The sequence below is a fragment of the Onychostoma macrolepis genome, chromosome 14 (genome assembly GCF_012432095.1).
Source record: "Onychostoma macrolepis isolate SWU-2019 chromosome 14, ASM1243209v1, whole genome shotgun sequence".
NCBI lineage: Eukaryota > Metazoa > Chordata > Actinopteri > Cypriniformes > Cyprinidae > Onychostoma > Onychostoma macrolepis.
In genome coordinates, this window is record NC_081168.1 from 4,073,012 (window position 1) to 4,097,911 (window position 24,900).

General features: G+C 39.3%; 1 protein-coding gene and 1 long non-coding RNA gene across 2 annotated transcripts in view; one reads left to right on the forward strand and one right to left on the reverse strand.

Annotated features, from left to right (window-relative positions):
* Positions 1-24,900, reverse strand: part of slit3 (slit homolog 3 (Drosophila)) — a 174,755-nt gene that overhangs the window by 45,331 nt on the left and 104,524 nt on the right. The window contains exons 7-15 of the mRNA XM_058798199.1: positions 20,565-20,636; positions 18,463-18,626; positions 17,181-17,325; positions 13,146-13,217; positions 10,158-10,229; positions 8,972-9,043; positions 6,291-6,434; positions 5,816-5,979; positions 1,522-1,672 (exon numbers count right to left, since the gene is read on the reverse strand). Of these exons, the coding sequence (XP_058654182.1) occupies positions 1,522-1,672; positions 5,816-5,979; positions 6,291-6,434; positions 8,972-9,043; positions 10,158-10,229; positions 13,146-13,217; positions 17,181-17,325; positions 18,463-18,626; positions 20,565-20,636 (1,056 nt within the window). The remainder of the gene's footprint in view (positions 1-1,521; positions 1,673-5,815; positions 5,980-6,290; positions 6,435-8,971; positions 9,044-10,157; positions 10,230-13,145; positions 13,218-17,180; positions 17,326-18,462; positions 18,627-20,564; positions 20,637-24,900) is intronic.
* On the forward strand, positions 845-3,947 carry LOC131553491 (uncharacterized). Its single transcript, XR_009274193.1, has 3 exons — positions 845-1,437; positions 1,524-1,658; positions 2,672-3,947. It is a non-coding gene; the product is annotated as an uncharacterized LOC131553491 (long non-coding RNA).

Here is a 24,900-nt window from a genome sequence, read left to right on the forward strand (position 1 = left end):
TCAGGAATTCTGCACGAGTGTGAAAGTGATTAACACATTTCCACGCTGAAAATAGGACCTTTTTTTGTCCATAAAATGTTACTGATTTGACAGCATCTTAAGGGAAAAAAAATTTGATTGCAAATATTTTCAGATAAAGTTTAAACACAGTATAATTGGGCCTTTATTCAGAAATAAATAATTTGAAAACCCCTATTCTATGCATGTATTACACAAGATATATTCCAAAAACCGGTGCATTCAAGTCATGTCAGAAAAATCTAGTTATTTACGAGTTAAAGGCACATGAACATCACCAGTCTTTTTTAATGTTAAATTTGTTCAAATTAATGGAATGATTATTAATGTTTATTTACAATAAAACTAATCTAAAGCATTAAGAATAGTTACTTTGCATTTAAAAGTAATAATATTGTACAATTACTATAGAATACATAATTTAATTTACAGCACCTTCAAACCCAATGTGCTTTTTTTATTAATAATTTAGTAGATTAATAAAAATCTTGTTGAAATGTATGTAGAAAATATCCATTGCCACACTGAACTGGGATTGATTTTAACTGCAAGTAAATGTTTACAAATATTTACAAAGAAACAACAAGCAACACACTGAATTAACTGTGAAATATTGAAGTGGAAAGACAAAAAAAATGTTTTTTGTCTGTCAAATCTACTCGAGCAATTTTTGTTTTATTTACAACTTTGAAAAATTATTTTTTACAGTGCATCTTACTCTAACCGAAGTCATCTGAATGCACCTGACATTGCAATTACGATTTCCCAACTTATAAAAGGACTTACAAGAACTTCCCAGGAGGACTTCAATGCACCAAATGTATAACCAAGAAATGACAAGAAATTAGCAGTTAGCAGTATGCTAGTGTTCCTTTGCAAACACAGAGCGAGACAGGCTGCTGCAGAGAAGGTCTAGGCAAGGTTGAGAGAGACTTTCCAAACATTAGTAAAAGTAGAGTCTAGTAAATGCACCACGTCTGTCTTTTTGCTTCCCCCAGGGCTGCTTTCCCCAGCGGGGCCTGCCATGGGAAAGCACATCAGACATAAAGTGCTGGTTCCTGGTTGCTAGCATTCCCGCAAGAGCTCTATAAATAAGCAGCCGCGCTAGCGGGTGCAAGCTGTAGTCACTGAGCCGCAGAAAGACAGAGAGAGAGAAAGAGAGAGTGTGACAGATGACTCGAGTTGATGGGACTGCAGAGGGAAAACCCTGATGTGTCCTCTACACACCAACACAAGGGCAAACGCATTGTCACCCTGACTAGCGCTGCCCAGGGAAAACACGGCTGAGAGGCTAATGGCCTGAGAGAGGCCCTGGACATTCATTCACACAACTCAGTTGTGGACGAGACCCCCGTAATCAGAGGACAGGAGAGAGGAACGAGGCCTCGGAGACAGAGGGACACCGAAAGAATTAGCGAGGTGAGATTGTAAATGGCCAATGATCCCGTGAATGACTGATGGGGTCGCCAGGTGCGTTTGTAAGCTCAAATGTGTGACTCTTACAGGTCGGTGGTGTGCTCCGGCAGGTGAGGGGGGATTTTGGTGAGTTTGAGGTTGGAGCAGTCCACCACTGTTCCCTCACACCGACAGCGCTCGGGACAAACCAGGTCCTGGAAACACTCGCCACTGAGACGACTGCGGTAGTCCTCCGCACCTAACAAACACAACAGACACAAACAGAGAGACAGACATTCAAACAGCTTATTCAACTCATCACGCTCGTGGTTAAACCTCACAAAATCTGTCAACCACATGTCCAGGTCACCTAAAAAAAAAAGAAAAAAAAAAAAAGAAATGTATTTGCACAAAAATGAAGCCTTTTTGCACTGTGACATCATTTTCAGGACAATTAATTAAGCACTTCCACATTAAAATGAAATGAAATTAAATACAATAATAAATGGTATTTATAAATCAAGATTTTTGTTGCACCAACTACATACTAATTTAAATAAAAGTGTTTTTTAAATAGTAATACAAAATAAAATCTCAAAGTAAATTTTCTTAATGGCTTTGTAACCCTTTTTAATAAAAAATATGTGAAATACATGAACACAATTTTACTTATTTTTCTATATAATTTGTTATTTCATGCAAATATTTATATAAAAGTGTCTGTAATACAGTTAATAACGGCTTAATGACTTTGTAACCGTTGTAATAAAATGTAATTTGAACTTGTCATAAAAATGTAATATTTATATTAAATAGAACAGTTCGAATTTCAAATAATGGGAATTAGGTAAAAAAATCTTAAAATAACATTTTTAAGTAAAATTGGGGGAAATATATGAACGCAATTTTACATATTTTTCTATTTAAAATGTAAATTTGTACTTGTCATTCAAATGTTGTAATATTTATATTAAAAAGAGCTGTAATACGGTTCAGATTTCAAATTTTACTTATTTTTCTACATAAGATCTGTAGATATCATGCAAATAAAAAAAAAATTCATTCTTACATTTTCTTTTGATTGTGGGGCAAAACATGACCTGGGACATATTTTTAATGAGATTTACCCACATAATAAATAAGAATTAATATTTTGGTTTTATGTCTTTTTTCTTTACACCTACAAACACGTCCACAAACAGTCGCAGGCACTTGTTTGCAAACACAACCTCATCATCTGCATTCTTTTTTTTTTCAGATAACAGCGTCATTGAGCAAGAGGTCAGGTATTGGAGGTCTGGCACTACGAAGTGTTTTGACAGGAAAACACAGGCAGTTTCTGCGTAACACGAGCTTCTGGCCGCCCGCGATAAGTCTGCTTCCCATCAGCCATCACTCGCCTGCCACTGTTTATCTTATTCCCACCATCTCCGTTCGGCTGCCCTGATGCTTCCAGCCAAACGTCTACGAGAGCGACCTTAAAGCAAAAACGCAGACGCAGAACACGGCTAGAGCTCCTCATAAGCGATCCGTTGTTCCTGGGTTAAAGAACACCACCTTCACTCCTCACGGCGGCAAAGACAGCTGCCACCGCACATATCCCAGAATGCCATGCTGTGTGCGAGTGTGTCCAGCGGTCCCTGGTGCTTGACGGAACCATGTGAGGCTTGTGTAGGCGGCGGCACATGGTTAGATCAAGCACAAGAGACAGCTGCACCAGAGGCCAGAGTGGAGGAGCGGAGCGGGACGGAGAGGTGGGGAGGAGGAGGAGGAGGAAGGAGCAGCCAGGACACAGCAGCCAGGAAGCCGCCCAGAACTCTGGGCCACCATGCACACAGGCGGGCCGGCCCCTTTCCCTCATCCCAGCATGGACAATAGCCCACTGGGAATTACAAGCCCGAAAAGACAGACAGACAGACAGACAGACAGACAGACAGGGACTAGAAAGACACACATAAAGACATCACAGAGGAGAAAGGAATGGAGCAAAGCCCTCTGCAACCACACATACACACACGACCGTAGCCAGGGTTTGAAAATTAGTGAGGTCCAAATACAACTCATTATATACACTAACACTTTAAAACAGACAAGAGATGATGTAGATGTTCGTGAAAGATGTTTCCTCTGTTTTGGAGGGGTGAACATATTTATTGCATCAAAACCTATTTTACTATAGGTTAGGGGTATTCATTAATAGCAATTGCTTTATAGATGGTGCTCTTACGAATGTTTTTAGCATGATTTGTGAAAATTTAACTACTATAGCTACTGAATGACATAGCGTAGACTTCTTCACGGCTAGTGTTTGCGTATAGGCTATTTAATTTCATTCTGTAACCTGCTTGTTCTACAGATCTGTGTACTGGTGTTAAATGCTACTGTTTTTGACATTTCATGATATTTTTTTTTTTGCGTTTCTCTTGCTGAATGTGCTATCCTGACAGCAATAACCTGTCCGTGGGCTTTTTTGATCACTGTCAGTTCAAGTGCTGGCGATGCAGTGTTGCCAAATATTGCTATAAAAACAAATAAAAAACACAAAATATGAATAAAAATAAACCAAAATATTTTATATATATCGCTGACCCTACACTGCAACTTCCCTCTTTATTAACTTTCTAGAGTGTCAAATTAAGTGGAAAAGACAAGTCCAAAACCACATATAATAACTGGATCTGGCAACATGGAGGCTGCGCCCGCGCCCTCACTCACAACACAATTTTCATACCACAGATGCTAAACATTCTTGCAAACTATCTAAACGGAATTATACATGCAGACATTCATATGAGGAGTTTTAAACGACAAATTAGTCATTCAGAGAATAAATTTTATTTTTGAACATGCAAAATTTACTGAGGTCTGGACCTCGGTAATCTTATAGCTGGCTACGGGCCTGCATACACACATATACACACACACACACACACACACACACACACATAAAACACAGATTTTCATGTGCAAACACACGCTAGGGGCCAGTAGCGGGTTTGTGTGCTCTGGCGTTGCACTTGTTATTGTGCTGATATACTGACAGAAGTTTAATGAGAAAAACCTGTGGCTTAATATCAAAGCAAACAGCGGCTGCACTTCTCCCACCAAATCAGTTCCCTCAGGGGCCCGTGCTTTTGGCTGCGTGTGGGGGCCAGTTCCGACTCGTAAAAACATCTTCTAAGAAGGCATCTTCATTCTGCTTCAGAACAGCCAGCATTGTCCTATTAGCACTCTGAAACCTGGCAGTGTGTGAGAAGAACTGCTCCAGGCCAGAGTATGCCACACACAAACTCACACATAGGAAAAGGAAAGGGACGTCACTGAATGTGAGGAGTCTCAGTGTGAAGAAGCATGTGAGCAGCAATCGGTGGGCCAGAACTCCAAGCCATCAATAAGTCACTGTGCACAGCGTAGTTAGTAGATTCACTGCATGAGCCGTGTTTCATAAGGTGTAAGTCCTTTTATAATGTTATCTTGGACCAAAAACCAACCATAATTTAGTTGTACACTACCATTTTCCACCTTCTCATTGAATTTAAACAGTTGCACTAATGGTTTTGCGTATTATACTATTTGTATTCAGCAAGGATGCATTAAATTGATCAAAAGTGACAGTAAAGGCTTTTACATTGTTACAAAAAATTCCGTTTCAAATAAATGCTGTTCTGTTGAGCTGTCGACTCTTCAAAGAATCCTAAACAACAACAACATAGATTTTTTTCAATGTTAACACTGTGAAACGTTTTTGATAGTCCACTTTAGACATTCTAATAACTATAAGTAACTTTGTAACCACATGTCAACTAACATTGATCAGAGTGTTAGTAGACTGCTTTAATATCTGCTAACACTTTATTTTCATGGTCCATTAACAGGTATTCTACTAACTATAAGTAACTTTGCAAGCGCATGTCAACTTGGCAACCCTAATCTAACAGTCCACTATTACTTTAATGGGAGTTGGTTGATGCATAGATGCAAATTAATGAGAGTTAGTTGACATGTATGTAGCTACAAAGTTACTTAAATTTAGTAGAATGATTAAAGTGGACTACCAAAATAAATTGTAGCCTATTTAAAAACATTATATATACTTCTTTATCTACAAACTTTTGAACGGTAGTGTATTTTGACAACGTTTTCACATTTGAAATCAGCAGGCAGCTACCAAGCTGCTGAATACTGACTGTAAAGTGGGCAATCATAACATTTTGATTTCTAAAGGACCCATTTTTGCATCTTAATGTGAATACATATTCTGGGTGGACTGATGAAGAAGCCTTGTGAATGTTAATGTCTACATACTCTAGTATATTGTTCCAGTTAACTCACAATGCAACTCAAATTAACTCAAAAAGGCATAAAAGTCTTCTTTAAACAGTGTGCATGTGTGTAGCTCTACCTGTGCAGCGAAACTTCTTGCCCTTAACCTGGCTGATGCGTTTGTTGGCGAGGCGGCGCGGGTGGCTGCATCGAGCTCCGCTGGTCTCAATTGGATTGTCAAACAGATAGTCGGCCAGCCACTTCAGATGACAGTCACACATGAAGGGATTCTGAGCGAGGTGTCTGCGGAGGGCGGACATAATGATAAATCAAGACGCTTAATTAGAGTCAAGGGAGTCTGCATAATCAAACAGTAATATCCTGTGATAAAAATACGATTCATAAACATGAACTATTTTTTTTTCAGTGTAAGGTTTTCATTTGTTTAGTTTACATTTATCTCACTGCTGTTAATGTTGTTGTTTTGCAGTCTACTTGCAGCTAATTAATTGCGGGGTGAAGGCAGTCCTGCTCAACAGTTGCTTAGAGACTGGAGTCTCCTGGACTGAGTGTGGGTGTGAAGGATGGAGTGTCTATGTGTGTGTGTAACTCACAGTGTTTTGATGGAGCGCAGAGGGGTGAACAGGCCTTTGCTGATGGTCTGAAGCTTGTTGTCATAGAGAGACAGCAGGTTGAGGTTCTGCAGGTCTTTGAAAGTGTTCACTCGGAGACAGTTGATTTTGTTGGCGTTCAGCAGTCTGGAAGAGTAAACAGAAGTTTCATTAGATGTTTTTTCTCATCAGTATAAACATACGATAACAAACAAACAAAAAAGCTTTTATATTTATGTTTAATTTACGTGTATAATAGGCACTGTCTTACCATTTGAATTATGGCACAGAGCACATAACGCCTAAGTGGCTAACCCCCAAAAATACTGTTAAAATAAATACTAACAATGTCAAAATGATGTATTGCTAAAATAATAAAAAAATAAACATATAAATAAAAAAAAAAAGAATGAACAAAAAGCTAAAAAGGCAAAGCAAACAAAACAAAACAGCAAAGTAAAACAAAACAAAACAAAAACAAGTAAAACAAACGAAACAAGCAAACCAAAGAAAAGTGAACCAAAACAAAAACAAGCAACGTAAAGCAAAGCAAACAAAACAATGTAAATACTTTTATTGCTGTCAATGTGTCATTGTGGCATGTATGCTGTTCTTGATGACTGATGATTATTTATTGCATTACAGAAGTCTGTATGCTCTTATTAGTGTGCTCTGTTGAGCATGTGCGGCATCAGTTACCCTATAGAAGCCTCTTTCAGTGCAGTTTTGTTATTTCAAGTGCATGTTTCTTACGGGTACTTTGCCAAAGACTTAAGAGACAATAAGGACTTTTTATTTTCAATTTGCTTGAGTGGAAAGCGCTGCTCTCTCTGAATGATTTTATGCTTTGCTTTAAAGCCTCTAGTGGAGAGCATGATGGTTGCAGTAAAATTAGTTTTTTGCACTGTATCAGTAAAGACGAGCAGTGTGTAGATTTCACTGGGGAAAAAATTCACAGTGTGGGATCCACAAAGTGCTCAAAGCTGTGTGACTTGATGTAAGTATCAGAAACATATTCAGATCTATAGATGTAATTTACTCGGTTCACAGATCACTAATTTTAACAAAACCGGAGTGAATGTGTTGTCGATGAACTGCTGGAGTATTCAGCTTCTGAGTTGCACCCATCACTCCTGTCATGTCACGCACTTCCAGCCGCCCTCGCGTCTCTCCCGTTCAGGCCGCCTGACAATTGACTAAAGCAGTCATGTGCTTAATTACTGAAAGCCATTGTAATGAGGTTTTGTCTTGGAGCAAACGCATGCATCGTTAGTCTACTCACAGGGTGAACTAATTAGGTTTGAGTATCTCAAAAATGAAGAAAAACAAAAAGAAAAACAAAAGAAAAAAGAGTGAATAAAACCATAAAAAACAGAAAGAAACACAGAAACGCCAAAATAGCTTTGCGAAATTGCTGGAATGCCCTGAGGTGTACCTTTGAAAGGGTCTTATTAAGAAAATCCATTAAGGATGAAGAACTCTAATTGCTGAAAACACAGATAATTTGTGTCATTATGGCAGTTGACAGTGAAAACATGGGCCGGGCCGCTCCAGTAAATCTATGGCGTTTTAGAAGCATAATAACAGGTGATGTGAGCTTATTTTTGTGCCCGCGGCAGCAGTGTGTAGGTTAAGAAAAGCGGAAGCCAACAGAATTTCCCCAAATCATTAGAATAAGCTGAAACAGGCCCATTAGAGCCGACAGATTCACCTCAATTTGGACCATTAAATGCAGAAATTATGTCTGAGCAATGTTTCCATGTCTACACAAATATAAGTAGGTGTGAGGGACATGTTTAGCAATCAAGACCAATTTACATGCTAATGATGTCGAGAGTGTTCCCCCAGAGGAAACGAGAATAAAACTTGATGCTCCTTTCAGCCAAAACACTACATGCGCTCTTCACTTCTTTTAGTGCTTTTCTTCCTTTCATGAGAGAAAAGGCAGAATGGTTTTACCTCCTCTAATCAAACAAGTCCATTTTTTTTCTCTCATTGTGAAGCATATGCATATATACAGTGGGGTCCTAAAACAAAAACCAATTTTAAAACATGATAAGAATAATAATATTTAGGTCACTAATCAGACGTTATCAAATCATGCTAAATAACATGCACAGGCTTTGCACAAATTTGTAGAGATCAAGTTCTACCGTCATTAAAGCAAATACAAAAAATATAAAATACAGAAATTCAGAAAAAAATTCTCAGCAAAATTATTATGAAACTATGATAAAATATTATAACAAATCTTAAATGTATTATATATTTTTTTAATTCTCTTTAAAGGCTGCATTTATTTACAAACAGTAATGTTTTGAAATATTACAATTTCAGTTAATACGTTTTCTATTTTAATATAAATAAAATGCAAATTCAGTGTCACATGCTCCTTCAGAAATCATTCTAATATGCTGATTTGTCTTATTATTATCAATTTTGAAAAAAATTTGTGGAAATCATGATACATTTTTCAGTATTCCAAACAGCATTTATTTGAAATAAAAATCTTTTGTAACATTTTAAATATCTTTACCGTCCCTTTTGATCAATTTAATGCATCCTTGCTGAATAAATTCATTTCGTTGAGTGGTAGTGTAAAAAGAAAAAGTGTACATTCACACACACAGAAATCATTATCTTCTTGACATTAAAGGTTACTGAGTCATAAATGCAGCACTCACAGCAGCTGCAGGGAGACCAGACCATCAAACAGTCCCTTTGGGATCTCTGCGATTTTATTTCCATACAGGACCCTGTAGACACACACAGATACAATGTAAACAGAGCGCAATGAATCAGCCCACAACGTCTCAATATGTCTAGCCCATGTGCAACACATCAAGCATGGATGTGTCTTTCTTAGAGGGGCTTTCAAGTTTTTCAAAAAAGCAGTCAAAATCATAAAAGAATCATGAAAGTGGTACATAAAACTAGTCCTCTGAAGTCATACGATACAATATAGCTGTATATACTGTAAGAAACAGAAAAGTTACTGATAATGTTGTAAGAGTAAGTTGAATCAAAAGAATGAATCAAAATGATTTAATTATTAAACAGTTTAAAACAATCAGATCTAAATTCTTCTCTTATCAACAAGACGTGGAGAGTTAGGGCAGCTGTCAACGTTTTCAGTCAATAATGACTTACATTTCAGTCTGTTCCTGCTACAAAGCTATCGTATGGCTTCAGAAGACATGAAATAAAGTGCATGACCATTTTTATGACAATTTATGGTGTTTTGTTTCCTTTTGAAGTTCTCCATTCATAGTAAATGTGTTTTGTGTTCACAGAAGAAAGAATGAGTTTATATGAGTTTTGAGCGCCGTTCACTTTCTGCTGAACCATTCCTTCAACACACTCTAATTTCCGAGCAAATGTGTGGTTGTGTGTTTATGTCATCTCGCGCGTCCTCTTTGCTTTATTCCTATTCCCTGAGAGACTGCAGCCCATCTTCCACCCCTCAGCGTCTCTTTAATCACGCGGCATGTGTAAATGAGCTCTGTCTCGTGTACAGCTGTGTGGGCCGGACGCAGGGAGATAGATCTGACCAAATTAATATGCACACGCTGAGGCTTCTGTCTCTCTCTGACTAGTAGAGGTGATTTAAATGAAAGTTCTCCCTTGTGTTCACGCTGCTGCAGATGTCAGCAAACACACACACACACACACACACACACACACACAGAGAAAGACACACACTCAGGCAGACAGTAGGCTGTCTCGTCTCTGTTCTGTCAGCTGATTTATTTGACACCTGTCCTTTCACCTGACTGTTTACATTTACAAACGCCTATTATCTTTGTACATGCATTACTATGCAGCTCAGGTGTATGAATGTTTGCATGTGTGTGTGTGAAAAACACTTACAGTGAAGTGAGCGAGCGCAGGCCACTAAACGCATCTTCTGCAATCTCGGATATCTGATTCTTGCTCAGGTCTCTGTAATGACATAAATAGAGATAATACGGCCGACTGTTAGACCAACAAAGGGATGGTTTGCACATTTGTCTGACAGGACGCCGATACTCCATAAATACCCAACGAACTCGATACTGAGGAAAAAAGAACATAAGAAACTGCCTGCTGATCATCATTAGCATCTAATCTTTAAACCATTTACTACTTCTCACATTAAGCTATCACATGACTTGAACTGGCGCGGACCAGTTTTTAGCAATTAAATTTTGCAATGCCATGAGGATGAATAAATAATGACTTGTTTCTTTGAATATTCAATGAATTTAATAATATTTCAATATGAATATTCAATGAATTTAAACTCTAATGTCATGTAAGCTAGATTTTCTCCATTTTGGGTTGTTGGGGTGGAAATAAACTCTGCAACGATTCGGTGAGAAGTGGACTGTACACAAATTCATTTTTTTCCCTAAGGTGTGTTTCTCTCAGGAAGCCCAGATTTGTTTGAGAATATTCTTCAAAATACTGAGCTCTTCACGTCAAGGCATCACTGCCAAAGCGGAGGTGAGAAGATCTTATTAAATATCTGAATTTGTGTCTAAAATATAGATTTTCTTGTGCAGGGTGACATGCCTCTAGAAACTGCGGTGCGTGTTATGAACCCTTCTACTATTTTTTCAAATGCTTGACAGGAGATCACTTGCAGCAGGTATAGAGTTCATGCATAGGCTGAAAAAGTATAAAAAGAAAGTGTGTATATTTCTAGATGTGTCAAAATTGAGGAATGTTTAGCTGATTTCAGAGTATGAAAAGACGATGCAGAAAAGCTGAGCGGATGTGGCGGAAGACGAAACTCGAAATTCCCTATAGCATTTATAAAGACAGCCTTCATGCTTTCAATGTGGAACTAGCCACAGCTAGACAGACCTTCTTCTCAAACCTTATAAACAGTAACTTAAACAACACTCGCACTCTTTTTGCTACTGTTGAGAGACTGACAACCCTCCCCTCCAAGTCAGATTCCAAGTGAAATGCTCTCCAACAGCAAATGCAATGAGTTTGCTTCCTTCTTTTGTGAGAAGATCAATAATATCAGAAAGGAGATTGGCACATCCTCAAGTTATGTAGAGGTCACACAGATTCGACCGCTAAGAAGTGACTATGTCTGTTTTTGAAGCAATTGATAGCAACATTTTGGAAGAAATGGTACAGCACCTTAAATCGTCAATCTGCTATCTTGGCACACTTGCCACATCTTTTTTCAAAAGTATGCTTAACCGTTTAGAAGCAGATCTCTTAGAAGTGGTGAACGCCTCACTTCTTTCTAGGACGTTTCCAAACTCTCTGAAAACTGCAGTTGTTAAGCCCCTTCTGAAAAAGCGCAATCTTGATAACACCATGTTGAGCAACTATAGACCAATATCAAATCTTCCTTTCATAGGTAAGATTATTAAAAAGGTAGTTTTAATCAGCTGAACAACTACTTAAACTCAAATGGATACCTGGACAATTTTCAATCTGGTTTCGGAGAGCGTCACAGCACAGAGACCGCGCTCATTAAGATAATAAATTATATTCGCTTTAATTCTGATTCTGGCAAAATATCAGTGCTGGTACTACTAGATCTTAGTGCTGCGTTTGACACTGTCGATCATAACATACTTCTAGAGGGACTGGAAAACTGGGTCGGGCTTTCTGGGATGGTACTTGAATGGTTCAGGTCATACTTAGAAGGGAGAGGTTATTATGTGAGTATAGGAGAGCATAAGTCTAAGTGGACGTCCATGACATGCGGAGTCCCACAAGGCTCAATTCTTGCACCGCTCTTGTTTTGCCTGTATATGCTCCCACTAAGTCAAATAATGAGAAAGAACCAAATTGCCTATAACAGCTATGCTGATGATACCCAGATTTACCTAGCCTTATCTCCAAATGACTACAGCCCCATTGACTCTGCCAATGCATTGATGAAATTAACAGTTGGATGTGCCAGAACTTTCTTCAGTTAAACAAGGAGAAAACTGAAGTCATTGCATTTGGAAACAAAGACGAAGTTCTCAAGGTGAATGCATACCTTGACTCTAGGAGTCAATCAACTAAAAATCAAGTCAAAAATCTTGGGGTGATTCTGTCTCCAGAATCCAGAAGTAGTCATATCATATTTAGTAGTCATATCAAAGCAGTAACTAAATCAGCATACTATCATCTCGAAAACATTGCAAGAATTAGATGTTTTGTTTCCAGTCAAGACTTGGAGAAACTTGTTCATGCCTTTATCACCAGCAGGGTGGACTATTGTAAACAGTTTTAAATTCAAAACTTAACAGTTTTAAATTCATTTTAAATCAATTTTTATATAATTTCCTTGTTTTTATTGTTATTATTATTTTTTAATTCTTTGTTTTTATTGTTGTGATTTTTTTTTTTTTATGACTATTTCACTTCCTTTTATGTAAAGCACTTTGAATTACCACTGTGTATGAAATGTGCTATATAAATAAACTTGCCTTGCCTTGCCTTGATTTTAAAGTGCTTTTTGGATATACGTAAACTATCGTTCAAAAGGTCAGTAAGATTTTTAAAAGAAATCTCTTATGCTCACCAAGGCTGCATAATAACAGTAAAATAGTTAAATATTATTACAATTTAAAATACCTGTTATCTATTTTAATATATTTAAAATGCAATTTATTCCTGTGATGCAAATCTGAATTTTCAGCATGTCTTCAGTGTCACATTATCCTTCAGAAATCATTCTAATATGCAGATTTGCTGCTTAAGAAACATTTCTTATCACTAATGTTGGAAACAGTTGTGCTTCTTATTTTTTTCCAGGTTTTTCTGATGAAAAGAAAAAAGTCTGACCCCAACCTTTTGATCAGTATAGTGTAAATAGTAAGATCATCAGTTCGTGTTGTTGTGTGTGGAATTTCTTACATTCTCTTCAGTTTCTTGTACGTGGAAAATGCTCCTGCTGGGATGCTCTTGATCATGTTCTGCTCCAGACGTCTACATGGGAACAGATGGATATGTTTTGTTACACAACGCTGACTTTTCCATTACGCTAGTAATTGTATAAAATAAAATTACGAAACAAATATGGCACGGCAGAGAAAAGAAAACAATGTAATATTCCTGTAGGTGTTTCGCAAATGTACATGCACCATATCACATTTATTCCACTCGCAACACAGATCTGCTGGTGATTTCATTTCTCAGAGTCTGAAAGCATGTGTAGGTGTGTTTTACGGGCCCACGCTTAAAAAATAAATGTTTCAATTAAAACCGAAAGGCCTGATTTTAAGTTCCACAAATAACATTGTTCTTTAGCTCTTTATGTAACCATCTATACACTTGTGCTTAAAAAAACAAACATTATTCTGATCTGAATAACCTAATCCATTTAAAAAAAAAAATATTTAGAATGACTTTTATTTACTATTTTTTACTTATTGCAAACAGAACAATAGAGCAAGAGTGAATAAAATGTTCTTGATGAAACGAGGGTGCTCTGTCGAACCTAAAGTGCTCAAAAGAGTCTTTCGCTGAAGAACCTTTTGTTTTTGAGAGTCTGGCCGGTACTTAATGCTCCTTCAGGAGGGCTACAGAGAAAGCCATATGGCAGCCTGTACATTGAGTGTTCAATTTGTGTTTTGGCTCACTGGGATAAGAGGGCACGGAAAACAAGTCCCTGAGAAATAAGCACAACTCTCTGCATGCTCCAGGTTATTCATCATTTCATTAGCCCAATTTGTTTTTGGCCATGGGCTCGGTTGGGCTAATGTGTCCTAGCCTGCATATCCATTTATTATGCAAAGGTCATACACTATTGACATAACAACAACAGCGAGGAACAGCACATATCAGGGCAATTAACGTTACCTACCTGTCCTTTAGTGCAAACAAGGATCTCTGAATCAATATGGATACCAAATACCCTGACCAAGACGATATGGACGTTCTCCAAAGCACGAGAACATTCAATCAGCCTGAGGCAAGACAGCCAAAAAACATTGAAAAACTCGAGTGTTTTCTTTGTAACAGTATGCATGTGTGTGAGCGCACCGCTGCACTGCTATGTGATCATTAAACACGACGTCCCAGCCTATGCGCACAATGGAAATGTTGGCCTTGCAAATTTCCCATGCGCAACCAAAACGTCCTTGTTTATTGGAGGATACCGCAAAACCTCTTTTGGACGTTCTCTTTCATTTGAAGGACACCGAATACAGAAGTGGCTGGAACAACAACAAGGTCAGATGTTTTAAGCGGCGGCACTGTATGAATTACATTAATTAGATTGCTTTTTAATAGGAATGCTAAAGTTAATATGCTAACATTAGCATTACGCAAGCTAACATGCCCGGCACAATGAAGCAAAGGTCATATAAAAAAGTTAATAGGCAGAAAAATTGACAACAGCATTAATCTAATGGTTGCTTTAAAAACTGCGGCTTTCTCATAAAAATATAACTGAAACGAACAAAAAAGCCACAGTCATCAAAGACAACCAAGGTTTTAGAGAATATCCTCAAAAACGAGTTTGAAATGGACATTCACAAAAGTGACGTTTTCTTAAAGGGGTCCTATTTTAAAAAATGCTCTTTTACAAAGTCTTGATTTTGTTTTGGGGGTGTACTAGAACATGCTCTCATGTTTGGTGGTTCGAAAATCGCATTATTTTTCACATAATTTACATTATTACAACACCTCTCTCCCCAGCCTGGCACAAACGGCTTGATTAGTTTCGGGTTTGATGAAGGCCGCCTTCCGAAAAACGGAATGTGTTGTGATTGGTTAGCTGTCCCAGTGTGTTGTGATTGGCGAACAACTTGGTGTTTCAGTACTGCCCCGCCCCTTGCCAAAGCAGCAAGTTCATCAATATTGCCATATCAATTCAGACCCAAAGAATGTTGAACAAGAGGATCGCGCAAAACCTTTGCACGCATGGATAGACATACTAAAGTGGTAATGTTATTGTTTTTTTTTTTTGGCTAAATCAAGTTTTAGATAAGATGTCAACAACAGCTTAAAAATAACTGCATTTACTATGTACAGATAAGTGCAACGGTAATATGTATTATGTTTATTGTTCTTAAATTCTAACATTATAACATGAATTGCAGTTAATTAGTTGAATTTACAGTTGAATTTATTTATACCATAGTCCCACTATGTGGCGGCATATATATGCAAATTAATTCTCTGCCAGCAGGAGGTGCTGTTGGGAGTGGTACAGAGCGAGGTTTCCCCGGTAACGCTGTACACAAAGCACAGCTCTGCTTACAAACGCTGCTTTATCACACATTACATGCAAGATGAAATGAAAATGACTTTTCTGAAGACAGTCGGTTTCCTTCAGAAATACAGTGATATAAAAACACATGCACCGGGTTTCAAATTTGAAACGTGCAGTGCTCAACCAAGCGTTCTCCCCACCCGCCACCCATTTGAATTTCTGTAGGCGGGACTTATTTTAATGATATTCTAATGGACCGCTTTGTGATGTCACAAATACAGGAAAACAACTTTGTAGTCCAAACGAGCCGTTCATTGTAGTTCTTGAAAAGGGATTTTTTTTAAACAAAATATCTCCCTTTGGAGTGGACTTGTAACTTTGTAGATCTTTTTATGCCCAAACATACACACTACACACTGACTAAAATTAAAAAGTGAAAAAGCATAATAGGACCCCTTTAAAATCACTATTAACTAGTGCTGTCAATCGATTAAAAAATTACCTAATTAATTGCACTCTTGTCTGTAATTAAAATATTTTATAGTTTAATGGCATATTTTTACAAAGTAGCCTATAATTAACTGATATTATCACTGATACCAATACTGCATCTGATTACTGTAGAGATTACTCTATTACTGTAAATGCATTTTTCTCTCAGTTTTAGCCATTAATTACAGCCATTCAACACTACAGTATAATTGAAAGACATTGTTTTTAACATCTAATAGGCTTTGAAAAGTAACTAAATTGTATATGCATAAACTATAAACTGATTATATATTAATCAGGCTACAAATGTTAATCAGCGAAGAGCAGTGAGTGGTTTCTCTTTTGTTCTTTGATTTACATCAGTAAAATCGAAAAAGAACTCAATGCGCTACTGGCGCGCTGTCTGAAGCCGCTTTCTGTGCGCGTGCATGTGTCTGATGTATATGTATGATGTCTACCAAATTAATTACGTCTCTTTTATATTTCATCATGCTTGATAGCATACTAATATAGTCTCCTGTAACGCTAGCCCAAGAATGCCAGGAAAAAAATAGGTGCTCTCTTAATTATCAAATACTTTTTAAAGCATTAAACTGAAAGAAAAAAAAAAAAGAGAAAAGAATCGCACTGCAATTAACATGTTAATTTTGCCAGCCCTGCTATTAACAAGAAAGAAAGAAAAACACTCACTGCTCCTAATTTACTGTATTTCTTTGCTCTTTATTTTTTTTCTGACCGTTTACTTGAATGGTATTGGAACAGCTGTTGTATGCTATGATGAAATGTCACAGACATCGGTATCAATTACTACAATTTTGGTTTTTGGTAATGTACTTATACTAAAATTAGTACTTATATGAACTATATACTTAGTATTTAAAAGGTCTACCATCTCACAACATATTAAAGACAACTTCAAACACTCGGCTTTCCTGGACGTTAGATCGGGCTCAGTATAACCTGCCTCATTTTGATCCTTGACTGGTTGTCTAATTACCTAAACCGTGCAGACGGGATGGTAGACCTCCAGCAGCACTGAGCAAGATCTATCTGCAACTGCGGCACGGCGTTAACGCACTCGCTAATGAGGCTGCTACACCGCACCACTAATGGCCTTTGTTACATGACAGGCGGAAGAAGGCAGATCACCGCACAGGCGATATCAGCGGTAAGCACTTATCACACAGGCAGATTTTACACAAATAGAGAATGGAAATGATTTTGAGGAGTGAAATCCATACATTTCTACGATTCCCTCAGGCAGGTTGGCAGGAATCTCCGTCAGGCCTTTTCTACGGCAGTCTACAATGTTGTTGTTGCAGGTGCAGGCGGCAGGGCAGATGGACGCCTGGGGAGCGCATGACCTTGGCTCCGTCTGAGTAGGACCTGGGGAGGAGGAAAAGATGGAAAAATAACAGATCAGGAGGAAAATTGACTAAAGACAACATGATTTAATGACACGAGAAAGCAAATGGAGAACACAGGGAATATTAACACCATTTTGAGTCAAATATGAATAGAATAGCATTCCTTCTGATAGTAGTTATAACTGTCATGTCGCTTCTGTACAGAAGTGTGATAATTAATATTAGTTCCAATAACAGCACAAATGAAGACGGGTGAAAATAGCTTTTAATACAGTACATAATCAGCACGAACAGACTCCCTGTTGTTTTATTGTCTTGCTTTGCAGCTTAATTAAGAAACGCTTTTTCTTGCAGCGTGTTATGTGTTTGTGTTGGAGTATATTCATCAGTTGATTAATCAGAGGGGGAGGGAAAGGGGGCTTAATTAACAAGAGCTGAACGTGAACTTTTTCACCAATGAAACCCAAAGGTCCATTAAGAAATACAAAGTATGGAGTGGCTTTATAAAACAACACAATAAAAAGGCCCTAAGTGTTTACTTGTAATAGCCAACATTTGCAAATTAATTACAAAGTTGAGAAAAGAGACTGGCAGGAGAAGGAAAGAAAGAAGAAAGATTATATATAATTAATTAATATTAATTAATATATATATATAATAAAATAATACAATTAAATACAGACCCTATGTACAGACCTTTAAGATTTTTCCACTGTGAAATTATTCTCATGACAAATGTATTTAAACACTCCTCCAATCATTTTCAATGCCATAATGTGTAAAAAAATTAAACAAAAAAAATAAATATGTCAGAAGAGTATGTGTCATGGTAGAATTTGTTGGAGTGAGTGAGTGAGTGAATGAATGAATAAAAAAGTAATTAATTGAATAAAGATATAAACAAGTAAATAAATAAATATTAAATAATAAATAGTAATAGTATAAATAAATAAATGTTTAGTTATTAACATCAGTGTAAATAATGTCAAATGCATGAATGCATAAACACACAAACAAATAAATAAGGTGCTAAATGCAAGCTTAATTTTCTTGCAAAATATGCTAAATGTAATTTCTAATAATACACATTTTTCTTTTTTTAGCTAACAGACAGGAGAAGGACATTCTGACAGAGAAAGTAAACACTGTGCCATACCTGTGCAGACAAATTCTCTCTTTTGAACATCAGGAACATTGAGACCTCTCATATGGGCGGGGGCCATGCACTGTGTGAAAGGGGCCAGCCCTCTCCTCTGCCGCAGCCAATCGGAGAGCCAGGACAGGTGGCAGTCGCAGTGCAGGTTGTTGGAGTGCAGGCGACTGGAGAGAGAGAGAGAGAGAGAGAGAGAGAGGGAGAATAATGAGGGACAGATAGTGAGACACTATCGGATAAAGGTCAGAGGAGGTTTATATGTCTAGCATGCTGGAGTGGATGATCCCTGAGAAATGTCGGGAAACAGAGCTCTCTGAAGACTGAATCAGAAGAGCAATGTTTACCACACATTCAATGTCATATTCCATCTGTGATATGGCATTTAAATGCAAAGGAGGAAGAAAATCACTGCCGAGATCAAGTAAATATTCATAGGGAGAATCTCTATACAGCTTCGGTAATGCAGACACGGAATAACACATCTGTATTAGTGACAACACGAGTGTGACTGGGTCATTCTATTGTACGGATGATAGTGACATCTCCTCTGAGTCCATAGTAAACTGCTCACAAATCCCCAGAGCATGCACCCTCATTTCATCAAGGTCTTCAACAAATGGCACAATTCCCAATAACACCTTAATATAAATCTCTCAAGGGCCATTACACGAAGGGTACGAGAGACACAGTTCAAAGAAAAAGTGTTGTCAGCGAATCAAAAGGCACAGCTATACCGGTCAACACTGTCTGTAAATGAAATAACAGGCAGAATCCAGTTAGGTGGACAAAAACCCGCCATTGACAATTTCAGCAGGGAGCAACGGTTTTAATAGAGCTTTTCCCATTACAAATCCAGTATCTGGCCCCCTGTCTTTGCGGATTAATTACAGATGAGTGGGATTACAGAGATGGATGACATGGGGAGAAGAAGCCTCGGCTGCCTCAGGTGCGCATGGGATGAGCCGAGGACGGGCACAATGGGGCAGCTCCACGTGCAAGCACACCCTATCGACCGTTATGCACGGAAAATGACTACTTGTCTAGCTGTGGGACTGCTTTTGATTTGTCTGAGCTATTGAATGGCAAGCATCATGGGGTGATATCATTTGATCTAATTGAATGCACAAAGATAGTATGTCTGTAGAAGGTGGGGGAAAGGTGAGGCAAACTGGACTATTTCATCAGAAACCTGCAGCCAAACCACCATCCTACTAAATGGATTACCAGCATCTCTAAACATTTGATTTAATAAGTTGTTTTTACGAGCAACAAATTCAATACAGATATATCAGGGATATTAGAGACAGAAAATTCAATCCAAAGGAACTGGGTAGCAACCGAAGCCTCGCTGTGGATAATTCAATACTGCCCAGGGAGCAACGCGCCCGGCCATCCGAGCATCAGCAAATTCAATCCCGCATGAGGGGGCTGGCCTGTCTGATGGGCTGACTGATGGGAGGGAGGCCAGACCGCTCGGCTGTGGAGCTCCAGCTATGGATGACTCCAGGGAGAACGCCGTGACGGAAAGAGGAGGAGAGATAGATGGAAAAAGAAATGACTGATTGAAGGAGGAAGCTCCGAACATGTGCACCAGGGTCACGATAACCCTAAAGCCTTGTGTTTCAGACGGAGATTCAAATTCCCAGAAGCCCCGAAATCAAACTAGCGTTTACTCCTGACATATTTCTTTATTTATCCCTCTATTAGAGCCAAAGCTCTGAGAAGAACGACCACACTCGAATAATAACAAAAACATCTCTGAGTCCTGTTAATAGTGCAGGTCAGCCACAGATTGGAACGAGGCTTGGGGACTGTGTAATTATTCATATCAATTGTGGTTTGGGTCTGACAGTGCAAACGTAGAGGAGCGACACAGGCATCTGTGTAAGAAAACCATCTCGACATCTTCAGCTACGACAATGTCTGCTCGCAAACACACCGCAGCTCTGAAAACTGGCACGGCGTCACCACAGAGCCTCTAGTTAGGCAGCAAATCCTTTCAAAAAGAGTCAAGACTTAGTATGAACGTCACTAAATGTAGATATATGAATATCTGATTGTATAGCATTGCCATGAAGTGGATGAAGAAGCTCCTCAGTACTTACAGTGTCCGCAGTTTGGGCATGTGGTTGAAGCTTGACAGTGGGATGAGGGTGATGTTGTTGTTGTTGAGAGTGCTAGAAGGAAAAGAAGAGAGAACAAATATTAGAAAAAGGCATTTACTTAGTAAACAGACAGCGAGTGAATCCAGATAACATTTGACAATGAAGACCAGACCAGTGTTTTTCTCAATTCACTGAACAATATCCATATGCAAACCTGTTTACTTAGGTTTTTAAATAAGAAATAGTCACTGGAAGTAGTGTGTGTTATGGTCTGCGAAAGAATGATATCATCGATGATGTGCACACTTGTAATTATGGATGGCAGACCTCTCTGCTTCCTGTCATACCAGCCACAGTTCTGATTAGCGCTACTTAGCTGACCTAATCTTGTAATCAATCCATCCCACCCCATACCCCCAAACCTATCACACACATGCAGAACACACAGCCGTCTGTACCTCCACCTCTTGGAAAAGGGTCTGGAATTTCTCAATTTAGGATTTTAATAGTTCCTGTTTGGTGAGGGAAAACTGCTGATCTCTCTGACTTCGCCAATTCAGTTTACAGCTTGGGTTTGGGGTCTGAGCGTTCCTTTTAATGAATCCTGCAACGGTACTTCTTGAGTACAGTGCATCCATGATTTACATTTATGGATTTGGAAGATAGTGAATTAGAATGCATTCAAGTTAAACACTTTTTTTGGGAACTGAACCCATGACCTACTGCTTAAGTTACAGGAAGACAAACAGTCACATAGATTTTGGTATTGATCCCAGAGCCTGATCAGACCAGCTGCTGGTCTTGCTCTTTATTCAAGGCCAGTTAATTCAGTCTCAACACAAACAAGCTATTTACACTATTGGAGTGATCAGATTTACAATTCTGACCAATGGAAATTTCCCAGCCCCAGTCCAATTCTTGGTACTATAAAATTGCACAAATCAGAGGAAAACTAATCCCTCTAAAATATAACATTCTTGCGGGACTTTAAATGATATCTGAATATTGATTTTGGCTTGTATCCGTGGTGGAACACTTTATTATGAGTGAGGGAAAGAAGAAAACTAACTAAATGGAATGGAAAATTATTGTTATTCTACACATAGACACAGAAAATTCCACACAAATTACACACAGGGTGAAGGAATCACCCTCACGAGGAGTTGACCAAATCCGCACCAGAAAGCGATCCTCTTGTCAAGGCCGCTGCGGCTCAGAGGTTTCATTGCTGTGCTCTGCCGCTCTATAGAGATGTAAATAGAAGAAGCTCTGGGCAAGCCGGAGGGAGGAACGCCCTGGTAAAAGCCTGTAATACCAAACCATCACCAAAGGGAAAATGCAATTTGCTCAGGAAGGACTATCTCCCATCTATGAAACCTTGGGAGCATCCTCCAAAGTCAGGTGATGTAAGAGAAGAAAAGAACAGAACATGAATACAGGACTGAGAACTGAAGAAGGACTGCTAAAGAGAGAACAGGATCCACAGAGAGCGGCGAACAGCTCGTGCTTGCTGTGGTAGTGCTCTCTCGCTCATTCATATTTCAGCCATCCGGTTTCCAGGATTAGAAGCTCTGAGTAAAAATAAATCTCATATAGATTTCATTCATGCAGTCGTAATTTGAAAAAGCTGGAGCCGGACGGGGCGTCACAGGTACGTTAAGTCGGCTTAAACCTGACATGTTCATGCCGAGAGCGATGACCTTTGGTGTCAGACTGCACCTGTTAATATGGACTTCTCTGGCATGAGTTAAGCTTTGCTACAAGAAACATTGAGCACCGGACCAAGGGTCTTAAAGAAGAGCCCACTGGAGAGACGCTGTCTTACGCAAGACTGTCAGTCTTCCCATTATCCAGCCCTCCGCACTGCAGAGGGCCGCCCACTGCTGCAGCGTGGGATCTCAGCAAATAACAACGCAGCATGAGCGGCTCTTGCTAAAGCCACTTGTGATAATTGAAGATCACCTTGAGTCTTTAAAATTCCTTTGTCTTCATCACCGGCAACATTAAGTCATTCCGCCTGTTTCGCCTTGTAGTTGACCATAAATCAAAAATGTGTTAACCAAAATCAACTGCTGCAGGGAAGGACCGCATCCACAGTGTCTCCTGAGAAAGTGCATCCAAGCTGAAACGAAATGAAATCAATGCCGGATCCTGACAAATACCACGCTGTACGGCTTGACTGTGTAACTTTATGATTTTATTTAAAGCTCTATTGATGCAGGCGTCAATAAAAGCGGGCAGCTGTTAATTGCGCACAACGCTTAGTCTTCAGACCGTCTCAGAAGGGCACGTTTTCTTTTTACTTCCCTTTTCTTTTCTCGGCTATGTCAAGAAAGCTTTCCCACAGTCGCAAAAAGCTCGACAGTGGGGTCTTGAGTGCTCTTAGGCTTTCTTCAGGCCCTCATTAGAGGGACTTGGAGAGGGTCTCTGGATACTTCACTCCTAAAAGACGGCTGGGTTTTCGGAGCCAGGACATTTCGAAATAAGAGCGAGGTTGTTTTGGTGGACGCAGGGGGCTGAAGGGAAATAACTGAAGTGCTCCCTCATCTGACTTAGTACCATTCACTTGCACAACTGAGAAATCTTGAGGCAAAGATATGTTATTTGACATGACAGGCTTGAGGAAAGTCAATACTTTTCCTCTGAGTGTATAACTGTCCTGGTAACTGACCCTTGTTCTAAATCGCTTTGGTAAGAAGACTTGCGTTCATTTATATAAATGTAAAGGATGAGGGTTTTCTGCTCAACTTTTTTGTCTTCTCAATCCTTTGTCTCCTTCATATGGTGTAAAATCAAGTGCATTTGCAGAGGGCCTAACTTTAGAAAGTAGGGAATATACACAACCTTGTCTACATACGACCGTTCACTTACTCTCTTGCAAACTCGAGCGAGCCAACGTGTCTGTGATGTTGTCATGGTTCCATGGGAAACTATTATCGCTACTACAGCGCAATGGTGAGTTTGCAATGCAAGCGTCCATCCGAGCAACCATTTACAGGGCATCCCTGCGTCGGGCCCTCGAGTCAAAACAAATGAGTAAAGTGTCTCCAGATGGAGAGCAATTTCATTACGAGACTCCACTTGTTGCAGTGTGATGGAATTCATGTGAGCGGGATGGAAATCTTGCCATTGTTTTGCTTAGCATCGCAAGTTCAGCTACAGCACAAAGCCGCAATCAGATGTTTTTCCGCTAATTCAAATAAACCCAGTGAGGATAAACACAGAAATAACACGATCTGCCGTGCATAATCCCATCCATGTGGTTTGTGTCCAAGTGTGGGTTTATTAAAAAAAAGAAACACTAGTGCTTAGTATTTGTAACTATGGCTGCATAAACCTACCCTTTGCCTCCTCTGAAAAGAGAAAAAAGGCTCTCCATCCCTCGATGATGCAGGGGACGGGAGGAGAGGCGAAAAGAACAGGTACTACAGCGAAAACAGACACGCTTCCACTGCCATTGATGAGGCCATTATAGCGCAAATGAGGACAGATTGAATCTAAGCTGTTCCGTCGGCCTCCCTCCTCTCTCTGGCCATCCAGGAGCGAATGATTAATTGTGCGCAAGGGTCCGACTGCTGAAAGGCATGATTTCCAGCCCGCCCCCTCCCCATCTCCCCGAGCCTTGGCGTAGACCACACGAAGATAACGCAATGGGGCCATGTCTGGTGGCAAGGCAATTTCCTGTGCTTGAAAGTGCTGTTTGTGAGCTAATGACAGCTCTCTCCCCCTCCACTCCCCTAATCCAACCTCTCATTTAGCCATCAGCTTGCCCTTTCTCCCTCCGCCTGCCTGTTGTCTGTCACATAAAGACTCATCTATTGACTAAAGACAACCTTTCAATCAGGCCTTGCAGAAGTAAGACTGATTTGTCCAGAGGGAGGCCAACCCGTGTTAGAAATTAAAGATGCATGGAATATCTGATTCAAGGGAATCTGTGCTCTCGAGTTCCCAAAGCGGGACCGTCGGCACCTAGCTATCAGTCTAGAGGACAATTGTTCAATCTGAAAAGAGCTAATGTTTTTTACGGGAGCACAGGGGTTAGAAATGATTAGGATAAGGGGCGGCAGGGGCCGAAAAGGAGCAAAGCTAAGGGTTATCGTTGCCAAGAGGAACATTCAAAAGGTCTTGCATTGAGAAAATGACATTATGAAGGTAGAAAACTGCCAAACCATAAGCCCCGAGAAGAAGAAAATTATATTTCTCGAACCTTCCATATGAAATACACGGTATTTCATTCGTAATACATTTAGGTTTCGATCAAATGCCCCCCAATACAATCCCAGAACGTCTACGTAACCACAGAAATGTGATAGCTTCTTCCATTCAGCATTTTTCC